General features: G+C 43.9%; 1 protein-coding gene and 1 pseudogene across 2 annotated transcripts; both read right to left on the bottom strand.

Moving 5' to 3' along the window:
- Positions 1–924: 924 nt before the first annotated feature.
- Positions 925–6,891, bottom strand: LOC123099459 (unconventional myosin-XVI-like; annotated as a pseudogene).
- Positions 6,892–9,570: 2,679 nt separating this feature from the next.
- On the bottom strand, positions 9,571–20,063 carry LOC123095834 (outer envelope protein 64, chloroplastic). 2 transcript variants are annotated; one of them, XM_044517405.1, is made up of 13 exons: positions 19,672–20,063; positions 15,882–16,034; positions 15,578–15,702; positions 14,514–14,639; positions 14,227–14,409; positions 14,010–14,154; positions 13,358–13,517; positions 11,866–12,000; positions 11,180–11,380; positions 10,608–10,735; positions 10,403–10,454; positions 10,132–10,201; positions 9,571–10,048 (listed from the first exon to the last, which is right to left on the bottom strand). In XM_044517405.1, exons 1-13 carry the CDS (start codon positions 19,875–19,877, stop codon positions 9,966–9,968), a joined length of 1,767 nt encoding a protein of 588 aa, XP_044373340.1. In that variant the 5' UTR covers positions 19,878–20,063; the 3' UTR covers positions 9,571–9,965. The 2 variants fall into 2 exon arrangements, with proteins under 2 accessions (XP_044373340.1, XP_044373339.1); XM_044517404.1 differs by having other exon boundaries at positions 10,403–10,735.
- Positions 20,064–20,320: the final 257 nt, after the last annotated feature.

Raw genomic sequence — 20,320 nt, forward strand, 5'->3', positions numbered from 1 at the left:
CCTGTATCTGTGTCTAAAATCGTTCACGCTTGCAGGTCATGCTGCCAGTGCTCGAGTGCGCTGATGTAACCGATAAGGAGGGAGGGAGGCATTATTGGGTCTTCAATGTCAACTTGAGGGACGGACGCTTCGAAGTTCTTGATTCAAACAGGAAGTTGGACAACATTGAGCTGATGAACACTGCCTCTACCATCGCGGGGGGCAGTATGCCAGCTATGGAGGAAGCATTAGCCAAAGTTCAGCATCGAGCACTTCCAGATTATTGACATTGACGTACCAAAGTAGCTCGGCAAGTAAGACATTAAGAATGGCATTCTTCTCAATTTCTCACCATCAATTTGTAGTTTTTACAATTTTTCTACTTGTGCAATCTTTAGTTTTTCAGGACACAGAACTAGTCTGCAATCTGTTTATCATTTTTATGAGTTTCTAATGGATTATCTAGCCAATTGCAGAGTGGCACATAAGTAGTTGCACACTGGCACATAAGCAGTTGCACAGTGGCACATAAGCATTTGCACAGTGGCACATAAGCAGTTGCACAGAGTGCATTATCTTTATTGGTTTTAATTTTATGTGACAAATTTTTTTTGCCCATCGCAGTAATGAGTGTGGGCTGTTCGCACTGCTTAACGCCACCGAGTGGAACGGTAGCCAACTGCCCAACTACGAACCCAAGGAAGTACTCAACATCAGGAAGAAGCTGGCATATGATCGGGTCACCAGCGTGCACAACACCGCCCCATGGAGGAAGTTGCTGAGATACGACAAGGACTAGGTCAGTACTCTTTTTCTTTCTCTGCTCCATGGAGGAAGTTGCTGGTTTGCACAATTTTTCAGCAGATTTTGTAGTTGCACACTAGTAGTAATTCCGTTTGCAACTCAATATCATCACTTTTGTTGATACATTAGGAGCACTGGACATACAATTGTTCAACAACTAAATATTTAACCAGTTGCCAACAAAGGCACAAATAGCAACCTTTTTTACACAGTGCATGAACTAATTCAAGGAGCATAAATTAGAGAAAGAGAAATCATAGATGTTGAATGTGTCCACTTGGTCCCAACATTGCTCAAAAAACATCATTCTTTTCCTTTTTTGTCCCAAAGTTACAAACGATGAAACAGAATCACAGTAGACTGAGTGGACACACACCAGCAGTGTGCTCTGTAGATTGGCACTGGCTGCATTTGTTTTTCTTCTTTGGGTGTAGCTCCAGCGCCGATTTGTACCGTCGACTCTTTGCCCTACCCTTTGTAGTAGACCTTGGAGGATCCCTGGGCACAAAATCATCAGAAGCTTGTGCAGGGGATGCAGCCTCCAACGGGGCAGTAGGACCATCACGATCACCTGTGTAATAATCATATAAAAAGTTTAGTATTTTTTTGTTGTGCAACCAGCACTGATGTTCTCTGCAACCACACAGCCCATGTTGTTCAACTAACTGGTTGCTGTGTGCAAGTTAAGTTGAAAAAAACACCTGTAGTAGCACGGCCCGTCATGGTACTTGGATTGTAATCGCCTATGGGCAGAACAGGAAAAACAAGTTAGATTTTTAGCTTGATCCTCAAACTAACATAGCGCACGCAACTAGGCAGCATGTTCTGTGCAACTGGGCACTATGATATGTGCAACTAAAGTCACACACCCTAGTTTTGTTGGGAGTTGGGGAAGGTATTTACCTGGGTGATGAGCCCCCTGAGTCCTGCCTGTAGGTCCATTAGGAGTAGCACGCAGGGCACTGCTAGTTGGGCTAGGAGGGGGAGGAGGTCTTTGAGGGTTGGCATCACCTATAGCCAGAACAGGACAAACAAGTTAGTTGTGTTATCTTTGATGCTCGAACTAACACAGCGTGCGCAACTAGGTAGCCTGTTCTGTGCAACTGGGCACCATGATGTGTGCAACTGGAGTTACAGACCTAGTTTGATGGGGAGTTGGGGCAGGTAATTACCTGGACGATGAGCCCCCTGAGTGCTGCCTGTAGGGCCATTGTGAGGAGCACGCGGGCGAGGAGGTGGCGGAGGATGCCGTGTACAGCCAGGTGGAGGAGGAGGTCTTTGAGGGTTGGCATCACCTATAGCCAGAACAGGACAAACAAGTTAGTTGTGTTATCTTTGATGCTCGAACTAACACAGCGTGCGTAACTAGGTAGCCTGTTCTGTGCAACTAGGCACCATGATGTGTGCAACTGGAGTTACAGTCCTAGTTTGATGGGGAGTTGGGGCGGGTAATTACCTGGACGATGAGCCCCCTGAGTGCTGCCTGTAGGGACATTGGGAGGAGCACACGGGGGAGGAGGTGGCAGAGGATGCCGTGTACAGCCAGGAGGTGGAGGAGGTCCTTGAGGGTTGACATCACCTATATCCAGAACAGGAAAAACAAGTTAGTTGTGTTATCTTGATGCTCGAATTAACACAGCGTGCGCAACTAGGCAGCCTGTTCTGTGCAACTGGGCACCATGATGTGTGCAACTGAGCACAATGATGTGTGCAACTGAAGTTACACACCTAGTTAGATCAGGAGTTGGGGCAGGTAATTACCTGGATGATGAGCCCCCTGAGTGCTGCCTGGAGGTGGAGGAGGTCCTCGAGGGTTGCCATCATCTGATGGCCCCGTGGCAGCAGTCGTTTTTTCTTCTTTTTCTTGGACTTGTTCAGGTGGACGATCTCGGTACGTGCTGCGCGCATATGCTTGTATACAATAGCTTGTGCTGGATCAGAACCACTCGCAAACTTTGCTAGTTTCCGAAAATCGTATATCATGTTCCTCTCCCTTATCTGCTTCTTTGATTGAGGAGGCATTTCATCCGGTTGATCATAACCAGTCCCTGGCGCACTAGGTACAGCAGTAGGTGTCCACCGTCTTAGCAGGTACCTTTCCGGTATGACATCAACCCCAATATGGGTGAACACCTTGAGGATGTGGCAACAGAGGATGTCGTCCTTGTCCATTTTACAGCACTCACACAAATAGGAACCCTCCTCCACCCTTGCCTGCACCAAGTAGTTTCGAGAACCATATTTGGCAACAAATTCCTTGTTCGGTCTGAGCTCAAATTTATCAGCACCAACTTGGAATGCATTATAACGTCCAATCAGCTCAAACTCTTCTCTGAACTTGCGGTAAAGGTCCCTAGTGTAGGTTTTGTAAGCTTGCTTCTCTATTGGGAAGTTGGACCACAGCTCAATCTCAAGGTGTTCTGTCCTGTAATCATTGCAGCCTTCCTTGGCAAGGATGTGGTTCTGGATTTTTTTCATATTGCTTGACGAAGTTCAGCATTGAGTTGTGTGGGTTCACATATCTTTTTAGGACGGCGTTGAACCCCTCACTACGCTATGTAGACTGTAGGAAGGGGAAGAACCTGTGTTTGAAGTAGCACGGCACCCAAGTTGACCTGTATTCGTACAACTTCTCAAAGTGCATGTGTGTCATAGCCTCGTACTTCATCATTAACCCAGCCCAATTCTACTCAAACTCGTCTATAGTGAAGCTGAATTCAACACACTTGTTGAAATCATCAGAGAGTCCTGGATTCCAGCACAGCAGCCAACCAACTTTTTCCTGAGCCTTTTTCATGATGTGCCATCGACAACAGCGGTGCACGGTGGTTGGAAAGATGCTCTGTATTGACTGCCTCATTGCACCATCCCGATCGGTGATGAAGTTGTTAGGAGGTTTGCCATCCATAGCCTCTAGGAATGCTCCAAAGACCCAATCAAAGCTCGATGCCAACTCCTGCCTCACAAACGCGCAACCCAGCATGAAAGATTGGCCATGTCGGTTTATTCCTATGAAGGGCGCGAACGGCATATTGTACATGTTGGTCATGTAGGTGGTGTCAAACGATATGCAATCGTGGTACGCCTCCGCATAAGCTTTTCAAGCTAAGCCATCCACCCAAAATATGTTGACAACTCTGTCCTCTTCATCATATTTCACCTTATAGAAGAAGTCTGGATCGGTTTTTGTATATCCTTAAAGTGCGCAATTGTCTCAATCAGATCACCCTCCTTTGTGTCATCTCTACGGAAACTTGTACACAGATTTTTTATTGCTTTGGTCCGAATGGCACCATCATCTCAGATCCATAGAACTCTGCCATTACATGCATCATATGTCCTGCATAATACAAAAAGAAACAATATACATTTTATTAGTCGTACGAATGCACATATCCAGCTGCACAATAATACGATATGAGTTGGCACAGAAGATAGTTGCAGGAAATTGACAACCAGCTGCCCCTTTTAAAAAACACTTTCATTTTGCACACAGGACATTATGTAGGCGCACAGTGAAGGTGATCTAGCTGCACAGGAACATTATGTAGTTGCACGGTGAAGGTAATCTAGTTGCACACTTAAGGCATTTTAGTTGCACACCAGTAACATAACAGTTGCACACTGGACTGCCTAGAGGGAAACTTAATTCTGTAAGGGATATAGAAACACACCTGTAGTCAAGTTGCAGTTATACAAGATGCGCAAAAACTCCTTTTCATCAGGAGAGATGCCTTGGTGGGATCTCAACTATTTGGACAATGAAGGTCTATTCACCAGCGGATGATTGTGGTCACGAACAAAATACGTCACCTCCCATCGCCCATCCATTAGCTTCACCAACATTTTCGCTTTGCATTGAGTCTGCTTTATTGTCTCGCGTTTTCGTTTCTTCTTTTTCTTACTAGCACCAGCCTCCTCTTCAGCAAAGATTGGAGGTTCATCTTCCATTTCCTCATCAGTGTCAACAGGTCTTGGATCTGGTATAGGGTCCAGGATAGGAGGAGCCTCAGCTCCACCATCATCAGCTTTTGGCTTCTTATACTTGTTGCAGCAAAACTGCTGTTTTACCAATACATTGCCTGTCCGCCTGGAGGTGTTCATTTTGACAGAGAAACCCATCCGTAAGGCGTAGTTGTTGTAGTGATCCTTAGCAATTTGAAGGGTGTCAAACCTCATGCCAACATAGGTTCCATTGGCTGAGAACCAGCCTCATCTTCTCCTTCTTCTCCTTGCACAGCACCGTCAACAGCGCCAGCACCGAGCCCAGTCCTGGTTGGACCAGGAACATTTGCCGCGGTGCCCGTGTCATCAAGAGTATGACTCTCTGACTGCAAATACACCACTACAGGGACACCACGGGTTGATGACTGCCGTGCCACATTGTCATGGCCCATAGGGTTAGGCCCACGACTTGTCTGCGTGTAGTAAACAGAGTGCCCATTTTCTGTCAAATTCCCTTGCGGTATGCTGGGTTGTTGCTGATCCATATCACGAGGAAGCTCATTGAGATCAGGAGGCAACTCATTGAGATCAAGCATTTTTTTCCTTTTTCAGGCTGCTGCCACACATGCACTGCATATACAAAACAAGGAAGTGATGTCGAGTTTTAATCATCAAAGAGTGCTTGAAACAACCTAAAAACTTAGTAAATAGGTAGTTGCACACCATTTTATGACAATCTTAGTTTAAAAAGCAACATCTCTATAGCAGAATCTTTTATTTATAACAGGTATGCATTTTTTTGTTTGCACAGCCTTGTTATGTTAGTTGCACAGTTTGCAGTAAATGGTTGGCAAGAACATGACTTTTTTTAGTACAGAGTTTCTCTGACTTTTCCCTCTGTTTGTTCCAATGATCTGCAGGTTTTCTGTTGGCAAGCAGCTGATCGAGATTTTTCTGCACATAATTTGATGCCACAATTGAGACGGTGAAATCCAGGTGAAAGAAGAAAGAAGAATTGGATGACAGATTATAGATATATGTTTTTCATCGTTGTTTCTGTTTCTACTTCTAGTATATTGAACATTTTTTACACTATAGCTTTGCAGTAGGTTTGGCACCAGAATATATGTGTGGGACAAGATTATATGTGTGACTACTTTAATATTTGGTTTGTGGTTTCGTTTGCTATGTACAAAAGTTTCTTGTGTTTTTGCTGTCGTACTACAACTTTTTTGTTTTGGCTAGAATAGATGTCTCGGTTGGCCAGGATGCATTTTTTCAGTTGGCCAGCATGCATGTTCAGTTGGTCAGGATACATGTTTTTATTGCACATATACTCCAGGTTTTCTATAGTGTTCACTCAAAATACATGTTCAGGATAGCCATTCTGGAGGAGCAGTTGATTTAGCAATTTTTAGTCTTCATCCATGTTCAGTTTTGCCTAGCATGCACGCTGAGTTGACAGAATACAGGTTCAGTTGGTTGGGATGCATGTTCAGTTGCACACTTATGCATTTTCTGTTGGCTACAATGCATGTTTAGGTTTTTGGCTAGAACCATGTTTCAGTTGGCCATTGAACTTGCTTTAGTTGGCTTCTTTAACACATCTAGGTGGGGGAAACTTGGCTGGCATGCATGTTAGAAAAATGTTCAGTAAAGTTGGTCTCAAACCATGTTTGGTGTGCAACTAAACCTAATGACTTGTGTTTAGTTGCACAACCAGGAAACCGTAGGCCTCTATCCATGATTAGTTGCACAGCAATTCGTGGTACTTCTTTTCAGTTGCAGATATGACACTCATGGGAGGAGGGTGGTGTTATTGGAGGGGTTATTTGCCAGGTCCACCTCTTTTTGAAGCAGCTTCTCCATGGATTTCTGCTAGATCCATGGAGGAAGGGGGGAAGCAGCTTCTCCAGGGGGTTGACATATGCAGTAGAAGAAGGGGGGAGTGAAGAGGGGCAGAGGGAGGAAAATTACCTGCCCTGATGTTGCTGCCTGGTATGGATCTGACCACCCTGCCCTTAGATCTTTTCTGAAGCAAGTTCTTCTTCTACTTTGGGGCTGCAATGGCTGCTATGTAGGAGGAGGAAGAAGGGCCTTGGATCCCTTCTTTCGTGTAGAGGAAGAAGGAACCGTGGTGGCGTGGGGGCGAGCGGGCGTGGGAGGGCTGGGTAGGTACAGCTGGCCACGTGTGGGGGGGGGGACTTTTCTTCTCGTTCTGTTTGCGTGTATCGCGAGCAGTCGCTCGATGGCGCGGGTTGGTGCTCAGTTTCCTTTTCTGGACCGCGGGACCGCGGGGGACAGGTACTTACCTTTTTAGGCCGGCCGCTCCATCGCACTAGTGGGCAGCCGGCCGTCCACTAGACGCGTCCAAAATTATAAGTAGCGGGTACTTTTGTTAGTGCTCCTGTGCTACGTGCGTAGCACATCATTCCGTGAGAGAATCAGAGGAGGGATGGCATTGGCAAGTGACGTCTTGTCCGGTCGGAGTCGGTGCTGGTTGCGCACATAGCCATAGCCAGCACTGCACCTCCTCGACGTCCGTCAGGTCCCGTCGGCTTTATTTTGCTTTTCCGGCCGTGCCCCGCGAACCGAAACTCTCTGAAAGAAAGAAAGAATTCACCGGTGAAAAAGAAAACAGCGCGTGATGTTTACGTGCATGTGTCGCCTCTCTGCTTGAGCCTCTCGCGCGCGCTGTGGACGACGCACGCGCCTCACCTGTGGGCAATGGCGCTGGCAGAGCGAGCTCTCACGGGCGGAGGCGGAGCGGACGGGCCCGGCCGGCGGGCGCAGGAAAATCAGTGAGCGCGGCGGTGGGTCAGGGGTGGGGCGTACGTAGCCAGAAAATAGATCAATCAAACTACTCGATTGACCATGTAATTAAATTGCAGGGCATATATGTTCCCCGCGCTTTAGCCAAGCAGCCAGTTCTAGCAGTAGTACGTAGTACAGGCCATGCATGCAGGGCCCATCTTGCTCGAGCTTTGACGAGAGTAAATGACTGGTTTGTTAACCGCCGTGTGAACGTCTGCATGCCAAACAGAGCATACTACTCGTACCTGCGTTGCATGCACAGTGTTTATTACAGCCCATCACCCACAAAGTTGCAGCCATGCATGCATGCACTGACCCGGCCGGGATCCACCACATGCACGGAAAGGAAAGCAGACGCCACATGCTGGCGCTGGCGCTGGCAAGATGAATGCTACACAAGGCCCGTCAGGCGTCAGATAGGTAGATCTCGCAGCGGGAAGCCAAGCCATGCAGCAAGGAATGCGATGCTGTGGTTGGTTCCAATTGCATGGTGGTCCGTCCTCTCGTACGTTCGAGGTCGAGGTCGGCAACAGCAGCGCACGCAGCCAACGTATCATTCGCCATGGGCGCTGCTGCAGGAGCGTGGTAGCCCAGGACGAGGATTGGAGAGCAAGTTGGTGTAGGCCCAAGATAGAGCTGGTGGATCGATTATACCGGTCCATGGTAGTACACTGTACAGTGCATGATTGATCCGATCCGGCCGTGCTAGACTTGGTAGACCCCCGACCCAACCCCAAGCTCGAGATGAATAATGGTACAAGCACGCACCACATGGGCATGTTGATTAGAGAGTATGTTGGTTGCTTTATTTAACATTTTGCTCGCATAAAAAGGTAATATCTCTCCCACTCCTGGTAGGGTATAGGGTCTCGATGAAGGTGGTTGCTGGTAATGGGATTTCATGTACTACTCCCTCCGTCCCATAATGTATAGTGTCAAAAAACGTCATATATTATGAGACGAAGGGAGTAGTTCTTAGATGAAATCGGCCGGATGGGGGCTAAATTCGTTGGTTCATCAGTCTCGCATGATCGCCACGAGTCGTGCCGGCGCGTACGTGGTCACGCCCTACTCATTCTCTCCCCGTCTCGTAACCTCTCGGTGGCTCCGATAAGGTCCGCTCGTGCAATCGTGCAAGGGGCGGCCGAGTGATTCCTTCCCCCCGGCTCTGCGATGGCGAAAGGGATCGGCCACTTTCCGTTGGGCAAACGCTAGTGGAAGCCAAGTCAAAGGAGAGCTCCTGTCCTCCGTGGATAGATGCAGTTGGGGATGCTTTTCTTTTTGTAACGTCCTCCAATGATAAAATCATTTCTCTTCCGGAAACAAGCAAGTTGGAGATAGCTTTGGCGCCGGCGCCGGCACCTTGCCGCGTGTGTCCGTACCAGTCGAAGCACAAGATCAAGCTGTCCTCTTTACCGCTAATTAATATATTACTCAGAGCGCGTGTGAACTGGTATTGATATTGGTTGGCCTGATACAATCATTCCTTAACCGATGATGGCACCTGAATGTCTAGATTAGCACGGAGCAAGCTGGGAATCATCATGCACCGAGACATCTGGGGGCAGACACCTATGATGCCAGCTTTTCTTTCCCTCCCAGGCCGCTTGATTGCTAGTATTCTATAACCAACGAGTCAATGACCTAGGGCACAGCTGGTGCTCCTGTACTTGATCCAAAAGTGACCCAACAGACTAAGCCTAACTTCGTCAGTGACACAACGCCCAATTAATCGAACAAGAGTTGGCCTCAGACCCCACTTTCATGCCCATGCACACAGTAGGGTCCCGTGCTGAGCAATCCACACCATCATATTAGGCACACATCACTGACGCAGACACCTTCCTTCCGATACAGGAAAATTCAGTGAGGGGGACATGCAAACAACCAAACCTAAAGGGAAGGTTGAAATGTCTTCTAAATTCAGTGAGAGCAACATGCAAGCAAAAAGGGTTGTTGCCCAACAGCCTCAGTGAGACTTCACCTGAGGCTGCCGTTTAACCTGAACACCTCATCAGTCAGGATAGCAAAAGGATGCATACGGCAGCACTGCGGACCATTTCACTGGCAAAATCAAGATGTTTCAACAAATAATTGTCAAAATCGATATTATACATGGCGGGAGCGCATTGGTAGATCACATCTGAGGACATTGCTGCTATGATCGACTCTCCAAACCTATGCTTTTTTTACTTTGCTTTATCAAAACTTGGGGGAGAACATGTAAAATGACTCCACAGATGACAACTCCGTTGCCACCAGCAATGACGATTCAGTACCTTGCAAAGCCCACAAGAGCATATGTGGCATCACAGATCCATGGCGCTCAGGTACTTCCGTTCCATCCCCAAGACACGAAGAAGTTGTTTGTGCACAAAATCAGCAGCCATATTTTCAGAGAAATAATTCCATGGGCTTGGCACTTACGGGAATAGCTTCTTTAATCTATTAATAGCTACACCAGCCGTCTTGTTCATTGGTTCTAGAACAAGGGCATGGCTAAAATCTGCAAGACGCAGTCGACAAGTAAACAATTAGTTTTTCATCCAGATTACTAGAGTATCAAGCAAAGGGAAATGAAAGACAGACCGTCGACAGCATCCTTATAGTATCCAAGCATCTCTCTTGCCGTGCCTCTTCGCAAGTAAGCTTTGACAATCTGAAACGTTACATAAATAGCAACTCAACCAATCACGCAAAAACTCACAAACCATGACAATCTCAACAGATTTAGAACATACATTTTTATCTCGTTGCCTACACTTACATTTATAAAGTTGAATATAATATGTAAATGTGAAGGTATATGTCATATCATGCTTCAAAGTTGAAAGTTGAAAATAAGAAAGCAGATACTAACCTTTGGATCAATATCGATGGCGCTAGTGCAATCTGTCTCAGCTTGGCGGTAACTGAAAGGTCCAAAACGGATAATCATGAGTAACCGAAGTGCCAAATAAACACTCATGCATCCAAGCTCTTCAAAGATAAATGGCAAACATTCATACATGCCAGCTCTCAAAGATAGATTGGAGACAAAATTACAAAGGGAGAAAAGATCGTACTTAGCTAGTTCTAGAAAAGCCGCGGCCCTGTTACTGTAGTATGTGGCTACTTTGCCATTTAATTTGATTGCTTCAGTATATAAATTTATTGCCTTTTGCCATTGCTTCTCCTTAAATGCACTGTTACCCTGTCAAGTAGCAAGTGATAGAAAAGAACACCAAGTAAGAACAAAGACAATATAATTAACACTCACAATCCTGTATGGGAAGCTTTGCTTCTGAGTCAAAAGTGATAATAATTCTGGGACATGAAAAACAGGTTCAGTGCACAACTAAGGATTTGTGTGTGTGCATCCATATACAGAGCAAGTCCCTAGATGCAGAGACTAGCACTTCCAATCTATCAAGTACTAGAATGTAACACCCATAAAGTGCAATTCAATTTGTTAAACGTTAAGATGTAACACCTATCAGTTCTTTCTTCAAGTAGTGAACTACTGTCGCATTGGCATAGTATGGTACCGTAACTACTGTAAGATAATGCTAGGAAAAAGCAGTGGTTGTGTTTCTTTAAGCAAAAGTTTGAAAAACAAAAGCTACTCGTAGATGACCATAATAAGATGGGAACTGACTTTCTCTTTAGCAGCTTCAGCAGCTTCTTCGTTCATCGCCTCTTTACTTGAAGGATTAGATTTTGCTAGGATCTCAACTTGCTCTTGGATGGTGGCATATATGGCTTGAGTGGTGTCCAGCAAAAAGCGATCACCACCATGCCTCGCAATGAAGGAAACCGAAATAGGACACTTGTCATGTGTACCGATGGGAACAGTAACCTGAAAAAGGCATCGATATTGTTGAATCGGTAAAAGGGCGGTAAAGGCTTATTAGGAATGAAAATCCATGCCTTGTAGCTAAACCCATGGGTAAATTCATACCCTCACCAACATTTACAAATATGATCAATATATCTACAACCTTCACACATGATGGATAGATCGTGGGAATAACCACTAAAATTCATAGCCATGGACAGAATAATTAGCTTCTCCACAAATATCAGAAGTAAAATCTCAGAGATAATTTGCTTCTCTACCCACACATCAATTAACTGAAGCAATTAAACAAAAATAAGCAATTGTCAGTTTTTCACGGTTGGCATGTGAAAGGTCAACAGGTCAATGCATTCATACCACTAGCTATCATCCACATGCAATAATAACAAGGTCCAAAGGCAAAAAGAAGTACAAAGGAAGCTCATCAGAGGTGATAACAAGGTTTGCATGCTAGTAATCTGAAATTACACTGAAAAATACTATACCTGACAACACCCAGACATACTAGATAAAGATTGAAGGCATAATGTCTCAGCATTGTAGCTTGTAGACGAGAGCTCCCTGGCATTAAGTTTTGGAGGGCATCCCAGAGCAGTTGGGATGACCAGAATTCCATCATCCTAAGGATAACATAGCATCACCATTAGAAAAGGCATTTCTACAATATCACTTAATAAGATGATCATTCATCACAGCACATACAGTTGCATGCAAGATTGCAAAACAAGTACAAAAAGCAGCAAACAAGCAGAATGGGAAAATTATCTCCTCCCATCAAGGATACAGTAGGCAAACTGTTGGCAGGGCTTTCTTTTCCAATAAGAATTTTCACTCAGATACTGTGCACTACTAGGTGAAAGTACACTGCAATGAACGTTTACTTCACTCCAGCACACGCAGGTTTAGAAAAGTAAGAGAGCTCGAATTTGCTCCGAAGTCTAAACTCTGATGTTAAAGATAGAAACCAAAAACAACCACGGCAGACCAGAAGAATTGGCTCCAAATTCCAAACTCTGACTTGCCACTTTTCAGGTTCAGCCAGTTTTGGCCCATCAGCCGGGTCAAAGCCCAACAAAATAACAAAACGATAAATCTACTACAACCTCCGTCCCAAATTACTTGTCTTTGATTTTTCTACTAGATACGGATGTATCTAACAGAGTACATTTTTAAGGAAAATATAATTCATAAATAATATTTTCTTTAGGGGAAAATAAAAACTATTTTCACACGCCAGGTCTGGTCTTGCGGGCCAGGATAGGTCCATATGGGCCTTTCAGGGCCAGGATTTCCCAGGCCCAGCCAGGCTGATGAAGATTTCTGTGACAGAAACATGCCAGTTTGAGTTCCCTTAAAAAAAGGCAGGTCAATTGCAAAGAATAATGGCAGAATTATTGGGGTTGAAAAAAAGTGATAGTATTTGTTTGGCCAGTAAAGATGGCCATTTTCCATGATTTGCACTACTTGATGCTATATAAACTCCAAGGAATTATCTGAATATCATATTCCAATAGCACCTAATATTCCTGATAATTGTGAACGGCTTAGGGCAAACAAAGCAGTTTGCCAAGTCAACTCACCAAACTTGTGGGTAAAACCTTTGCAGTTAACCGTGTACTTGCCTTCCAGCAGAAATATATATATATTCAAGTTTACCCTCATAATCAGTTGATTCTTGATTTGATCCACTTGGCACATAATACATAAATTTCATATAAAAACATCTCTAAACACTACAAAACACTAGCTTTGTTTTACCAATTGAAAGTCCACAAGCTTTAAGCAGCTCACATTTTCAGAATCAAAGAGATACAGTATACGGTTTTCTTCAGTGAAATATACCCAGCAAAACTATAGGTAATGGCAAATGAATGCGCCAAGAAACTAATCACAGGATCAACAATGGTTTTTCCTGATAATGTACGCAGTTACATATACAATAATTACACAGAATTGTAGTATGAACTTAATATTTACCTTAAGAAGTGTGTTGAGAGCTAAGCGCACTTCCTTTCTTGCATCTTGGACGATATTAATAGTTGAATCACCATCATCAGACAAATTACCAACTATGGAAGCATCAACAGCAGACTTTGCTGAGTTTATCCACTCGTTATGCTGATCTCTAAATTCATGCCTGGATTGAATAACAAAATAGCACTATTACATTGCATCACAACGACATGTCCAAGTATGGCAAAGTGAAAGAGAAATTTGCATATATGTAAGGTGAAAATTCTTATATCATCAGATATATCATTAAAAACTACAAGAGCGTTCATCTCAATTATAGAACAAGTCCAAAATTTCTACACCAAAGCCAAACCAAAGTAAGACAAGCATGCCAGCCAGATTCTTTTATATGTACTAATAGCATTTGATATTCTTTGTTGGTGACCACCAAAACATGAAATAGTTATAAGAAAAGAAGAGAACAATGCAACCCTACGAAGTTCAACTAACAGCACCGTAAAATGAACCTACAACACGACCACACCTGCTTTTACATGGCTAGCAGCTAGATAGCAGACAGAAACCACATGAGGAAATCTAAAAATCACAATTCACAATGAACCATTATTTCCTTCATTTTGGAACAATAGGATCTGTAATAATGCAGTAACCATACTTGTGAAGCAACTGCATGGCACTAGAAAGTGCTTGCAATGAAGAAAACTTTGAGTCCCCATTCTTTTGCCCGTTTGAATAGTTCCGCAGACTGGGTATTTTTGAAGCCAAATAATTTCCAAGATTCACATGACTCAAGACTTGTCCTGAGGAAAGGCATGAGTTAACTTCCAGCAAATAAAAAAAGACAAGAGATGGTGTAAAGAGGATGTACTTACTTCCGTACAGCTTTTCCACAGATTTTGTGACCACCTGAGTAAACCTTCTTGCAGGTATCTTTGAAATTTCAAAACAATCATCTGCTATGTAGAAGTGTCTTGGTAGACGAATATCAGTATAAGATAATTTCAGAAGAAGATGACCAACACGACGCAGTACAATCGGATCCTTTGCGAACCAGCCTACAACAGAAAGAAGAAAATAACAAGACATGATGATTTCTGTTTAGAAGTCAAGACCTATAAATTTCATGTAGTTTAGATGAATAAAGATACTTTAGAGGTACCTATAGTGTCTAGGCTAGGAGCTACAGGAATAACACCACTGTTGGATATAACAGCGTGTGAAGGCCGGAACGCCAGTACGCCACAATAGCCACCTGGTACCCTTACTCCTCCAATGGAATCAATACCTACCACACCACATTATCAGTGTAGCACTTATCTATGTAAGTTAAGAGACATGATAATAACATTATAAGAAGCATAGACAGTTTGACAGAAAAAATAACAGTCAAGAAAGATCCAGTACAAACAGTGGCGGATTTCAAGATCCAGAAGCTCTTAATAGTCCAAGCCTCAGTAAGAAACTGTGCTGGAATAACCCCACATATATTTAGTAACAAGAAGGGGGAAAACACAAGTTTGTCTCTTTTATGCTTGGCATCTACAGAGTAAAAATAGCAGACCCACACTGAGCAGGAATACGAATTAAATGGTTATAATTCTATATCCTTGCAGACCGGTTATCTTCCTCTCCATTATATTATTATTTCTAGTGGTGTCCAGAGTAAACTCGATAGATAGTGCAGACCGGTTATCTTCCTCTCCATTATATTATATTATTTCTAGTGGTGTCCAGAGTAAACTCGATAGATAGTAACTATTGTCTTGTTATGTTTGGTAGAATATGCTGAATCATCGCAAGAAAAAACAATCTTTGTCTGCAAAAAGGTCACATAATGAGCTGTGAGATGTGACTAAAATCCGGTTAATCCATCAAGTGCACAAGCACAACTTAGTAAAGTATCTGTTAATCAAAAGAGAACCAAGTTTAACTATGTGTATGGTTTCACATTTCACCACATGAAAACAATCTTGAACACTGTCGACTTGTCGAGTGGCGAGCAATACCACTAGTAAAAACAAAATGCTGCAAACACTAGTAAATGAGACAGTAAGTATCATAAGTTGCATGCAAATGCTACATTGGGAAAAATTCCCCTGGTTCTCGCTACTTTCAATATTAAAGATCTGGCATCAGAAGGATAATGAAGCACCAGCAGCAAATAATAATGTTAATAAACTTCATTTTTTTGCTTAAATAAGAATGCTCCAAAGAGCAACTTACCCAAGGCAAAATCTACCATGCCACCAGCAACAGCAACAGCTGATCCACTTGAGCATCCTCCAGGTACTCGATCGGAAGCTGCAGGATTTGTTGGTGTACCAAAATGTTTATTCTCGCCATGGATACTGGACAGGCAATGTACATTAAGTCAGCACGGACACAAGATTATTTGTAAGCTGGAAAGCTACTCCGTAAATCTAAGGAACATGTATCATCTTTATGTCATCAGCACTAAAAACTAAAGAAATAAAGAAAAAATTAAGCCTTCCCGCGAAGCTACGTACAGAAAGCAAAATGAAAATACCTATATGCCATCTCATCGATAACAGTTTTCCCAACACAAATAGCACCACCGTCTACAAGAGTTGAAACCACTAGAGATGTTTGTGTTGCTGCATCGTGTGTCTTCGCCCATTCTAGGCTGCCAAAACTTGTTATATAACCACTGACATGGAATCTGCAATCATCAACGCAAGTGTATCATACAAGTGCTCAAGGACAAGTAATACCTGCAGAAAGGACTGTAACCATGTAGATGAACTGGTCTGTAATCATACAAGTGCTCAAGGACAAGTAATACAAGTGCTCAAGGCAGTGGGGTGTACATTGAAGAATAGAAGCAACACAAATATACATGGTAACATGGATGCTATTGAGCACCAAATAATATACCACAGACATTAATTGGATGCTTATTCATACGATACAATTGAAGACATGGCTGTAAAGTAGCAACCATCTATTTGGAATTTTGGATAAATAGCTTACACCCAAAATGGTGCCGGTAGGATTGCATGGGATAGCATTTCCTCAATGAGCGCCAAATAATACTATCTCCAATCCAAAATGTAGGTGTTTTTAGCATTTCCTTTTTCGTTAGTCAAACATTTATACATTTATAAGTTTGACTGTCTATTAGAGAAGATTTATGATTGCTAACCAGGCCTGCCGCCCGGTAAGATTTACTTAGTATATTAAATTAAACATCAAATTGATATTACAAGATCTATCATGAAATATACTTTTATAATGTATAATTACTTTAATGTGAGGCAACATATTCGCACAAAAACTGATGGTCGAAGTACTAGCTTGAAGACTTCCAATATCCTAAAGGACATAATTTTGGATCGGGGGAAGTATGCCACAAGCATATATTGATGCTTATTTGTATAATACATTCAAGGATGGCTGTCAAGTACAAACCATCTATTCGGAATTTTGGATGAACAGCTTACACCCGTGGCGGCAGGGTTGCAGGGAAATAGAATTTCCTCTAGGAAACGGATATAGCCCACGACAAAGTTTCCAGAGAATAACTCAAGTACTAAAGCTCATTTTGGGAAATATTTAAAAGATCGGTATAGATTTTTAGAATTGCTATAGCACTATAGCTAACAAATATATCTACACTGTGTTCGGATGTCTGAATTAGAGCCTTTGTATTGGATTTGGTATTGGCTACTTGCCAATTCAGGCTTTCGGATGTTTACAGAAACGAGCGGACCGAAACGAGCCCAATACAGTGTGGAAATCGCGTCCACTAGCGTAGCCATCCCGCAATACAGAGGTCTGGGGCTCCGATTTGGGTTGAATTGAGCTGATCCCCCAAAACGCAACGCTTCAGGAGGCAGCGGCGGCCTGCCCCTTTCGTCCCCACGTGAGACCTGCCCTTTCCTCCCCGCTTGAGACGGAAGCTTGAGGAGGCGGCGACGCAGGTATGGATCCCCGGTCCCTGCCCCTCCTCCCCTGTCCGGTGGCGGCGGACCTTCAAGCCCGCGCAACTGCCGCACGTTTCCCCCTGCATCTAGCTGCCCGGCGCCCTCCATCCCGCTGGTCGGTGAAACCCCCCCCCCCCCCCGCCCCCCATCCTGCCCATCTTCTTCTTCCACTTCTTTTCTGCCATTTTCTTCTTCCACTTCCTCTTCCATCTTCTTCCCCCTTCCCCGGATCCCCCTGTTTCTCTTCTTTACTTGCCCAGGCAGCCCCTTCTAAGTTCCTCTTCCCCTTTTCCCATTCTTCCCCTGTTCCTATTCTTCCCCTGCTCTCCATGCACATGAATGTACTAACCACAGATTCATCTTTTGCAGGTCCTGTTCAGGGTGTGCGAATATTATTTGGTGTCGTCATACATTTTTAGAATATTTGTAAAAAAAATATTGATATATGATCATTCAATTATACTCACACATTGTATAGATTTTGATTTGATGCATAAAGCACAAAGCATAAGCAATTCCATAGTTTGTCATCCGAACATGATTTGGTATTGAAAACTCATTGAGATTCCAAGGCCCAATTCCATGAGCATCCAAACATGTGAACTCGTATTCATGTCCATTACAGTTTCCTCCCTGAATTGAAATTGAAACCAATTCAATATGAAGGCCTTCAATACAGACATCCAAACACAGCGCTACATTTTAAAGGTTTAGCTGTACATATTACAGTTACTGAAAGCAGATCATATTTGCAGTGCAATTATGCGGATTTTACTTTAGAGATACATAATTGTGGTTGATTTTTGCCCAAAAATAGGCCCAATGAACTACTTCAGCCGAAGGAGTCAGCAGCCTGACCAATAGACAGTAGAATATGAAATGCTAGGACCGTTTTAAATAGGACAAAGATGGTCAGCATTTCAGGCTTTGAGTTGGTCCAGGTGAGAAAATATTCTGAAAACTATGAAACTATGGTGTTATCAACATAATCAATCCATGTGTTTGTTGAAGTACTTAATAATTAAGTTTCCATTCATTTTATCAAACAGGACAAAAGCGTCTGTGCCGCAATGATTTCACAACAGCATCACCAAACTGAATTTATTGAGTTTTAAAGCACAAGCCATGAGCCACCACAAGCCTTAGGTTGAAAAAACTAATACGCCTTTATTTTGGTATAAGATGATGACTAAGGAAGTTCAAGAAAATTGTTTTGCTTCCATAAATTCCTATGATAAAATAAGTTATAATCTGGCAATGTACTGATGTTCAAATACCACCTCTGTCAGAAATGTCACTTCAGGGTAGAGTAATTGACATACCAGTAAACAAAATTTAAAGCAAAATGTGATTAGAAAATTACCCAAAACATCTCCACTAGTTCTTTCTTTTTCCTGAGCAGCACCCTCAATTTTTTTGAGGAGTTTAAATCAACCTAGCGGGCAAGAAATTACGAGTATCTAACAGGGGGTTAAGTATGTTTCTACAAGAGCCTGCTTATGAAAAAGAGAGTGGAAGGTCAGCGTGCAACACAACATGTTAGCGTCAACAGCTGACAGTCGCAACTCCCAATGCTTGCCAAATTAGCACCTCATCAACAAATAACGGGGAAGATTGTTTGAACAGTCACCAACGAGCACATAAACCAATACGTTCGGTACAGGAAACTGAAGGGGTGAAGTTCACCCCTACCAAAAATGTGCTTCAGAAACCAGCAGTGGATGCCTAAATTAGTCTGTCCTATAAATAGTTTGTAATCTTCCCTTAACCTCAATCACAACTCCCAAGATTACCTCTAGCAACTCATAATTGGCATGGCAAAACTAACCAGATAAATTTCGTGAAGAGAAGGTACTATTAACTCATTATTATTATGTCACCTACTGCCTATGGAATCTAACATCTTATAGTATAAACCACACCACGAGCCACGATGCATGCTGAAACTACTGAGCTGCCTATTTCTAGGGTAGATTGTTAAGTAACTATGATAGATAACACCATAATAGTTGTATCCAATACCAACATTCATGTGCTTGCAGGGCACTGTTTTCCTTTTTGGGGTCAGCCATTAAAAGTTAGGCTAGTCATCCATGAAGCTGCCCCATGCGAGGCAGAGGCATTGCAGTCATTCAAATAACATAGAAACAATTCGGCAGATACAATGCTCCGTGCTGAGTAAATTCCACAGCACGGCCCACTGGTACAAGCAACACTAATTCAATCCCCATAAACAACAATACCCAAATTAGTGCTAGTGCGATCGAGTTATCACCACGTTAATGCTAAGTGGCCCCCTACCTGATCCAATCCAGGTTAGGACTCAGAACGTATCACCAGCCAAACAAGAAGGGGTGGGGGGCGAGAGCTTACGCGTCGGCGATGGCGAAGCAGAGGTCGGTGAGGGGGTGGCGCGCCTGAGGCGGCGGGGGCTGAGGGGGCGGCAGGAGCTCGAGGCGCGACACGAAGGCGCCGTGGTCCGGGCGGGCGGGGCGCTTGAGCCGCTTCGCCGCCAGAAGGACGCCGGCGATGCCGAGGCCGAGCAGCACCCAGAGGTTGGCGGCCGTCGAGGACGCCATGCGCAGGGGAGGAGGGGCCCGTACGCTCCGAGAGGGCGGACCGGCGGGGGCAAATTCGAGGGCTAGGGTTTTTAGGGGGGCGGGGTTTTTGAGGCGAGGGCGGTGGGGATGGGGGGAGGAGGAGGAAGACGGCGAGGCCCGGAAGGAGAAGGCCGCGTGGTGGATGGATAACAAGCGCCGTGGGGATCCGTGGGTGCCGCTGCTGGCTTCGCGGAGCTATATACCAGGGGCGATACGAGAGGTGAACTCTCTTCAAACAGATACCAGTTTGAATACTTCACGCCACGTTTTGGTTTAACCTAGGTGATGGGAGAAGTGTTTTTTGGTGAAATTTGAGAAACTAGTTTGTTTTGTCGCTTGGATTTCAAATGCTAAAACATTTTAATTTCTCCGTAAACTTTTTTTGATGGGGAAAACTTTTGATCTATTCTTCAATTGTCATG

Source organism: Triticum aestivum, chromosome 4D (assembly GCF_018294505.1).
Source record: "Triticum aestivum cultivar Chinese Spring chromosome 4D, IWGSC CS RefSeq v2.1, whole genome shotgun sequence".
In the NCBI taxonomy this organism is placed as follows: domain Eukaryota; kingdom Viridiplantae; phylum Streptophyta; class Magnoliopsida; order Poales; family Poaceae; genus Triticum; species Triticum aestivum.

Coding starts and splice junctions, on each gene's coding strand:
- LOC123095834 (XM_044517404.1), bottom strand. CDS start 19,877: ATGGCGTCCTCGACGGCCGCCAACCTCTGGGTGCTGCTCGGCCTCGGC. Junction 16,035..19,671: donor TGCTTCGCCATCGCCGACGC/GTAAGCTCTCGC, acceptor TGATGATTGCAG/ATTCCATGTCAGTGGTTATA. Junction 13,518..14,009: donor GCCATGCAGTTGCTTCACAA/GTATGGTTACTG, acceptor TATTCAATCCAG/GCATGAATTTAGAGATCAGC.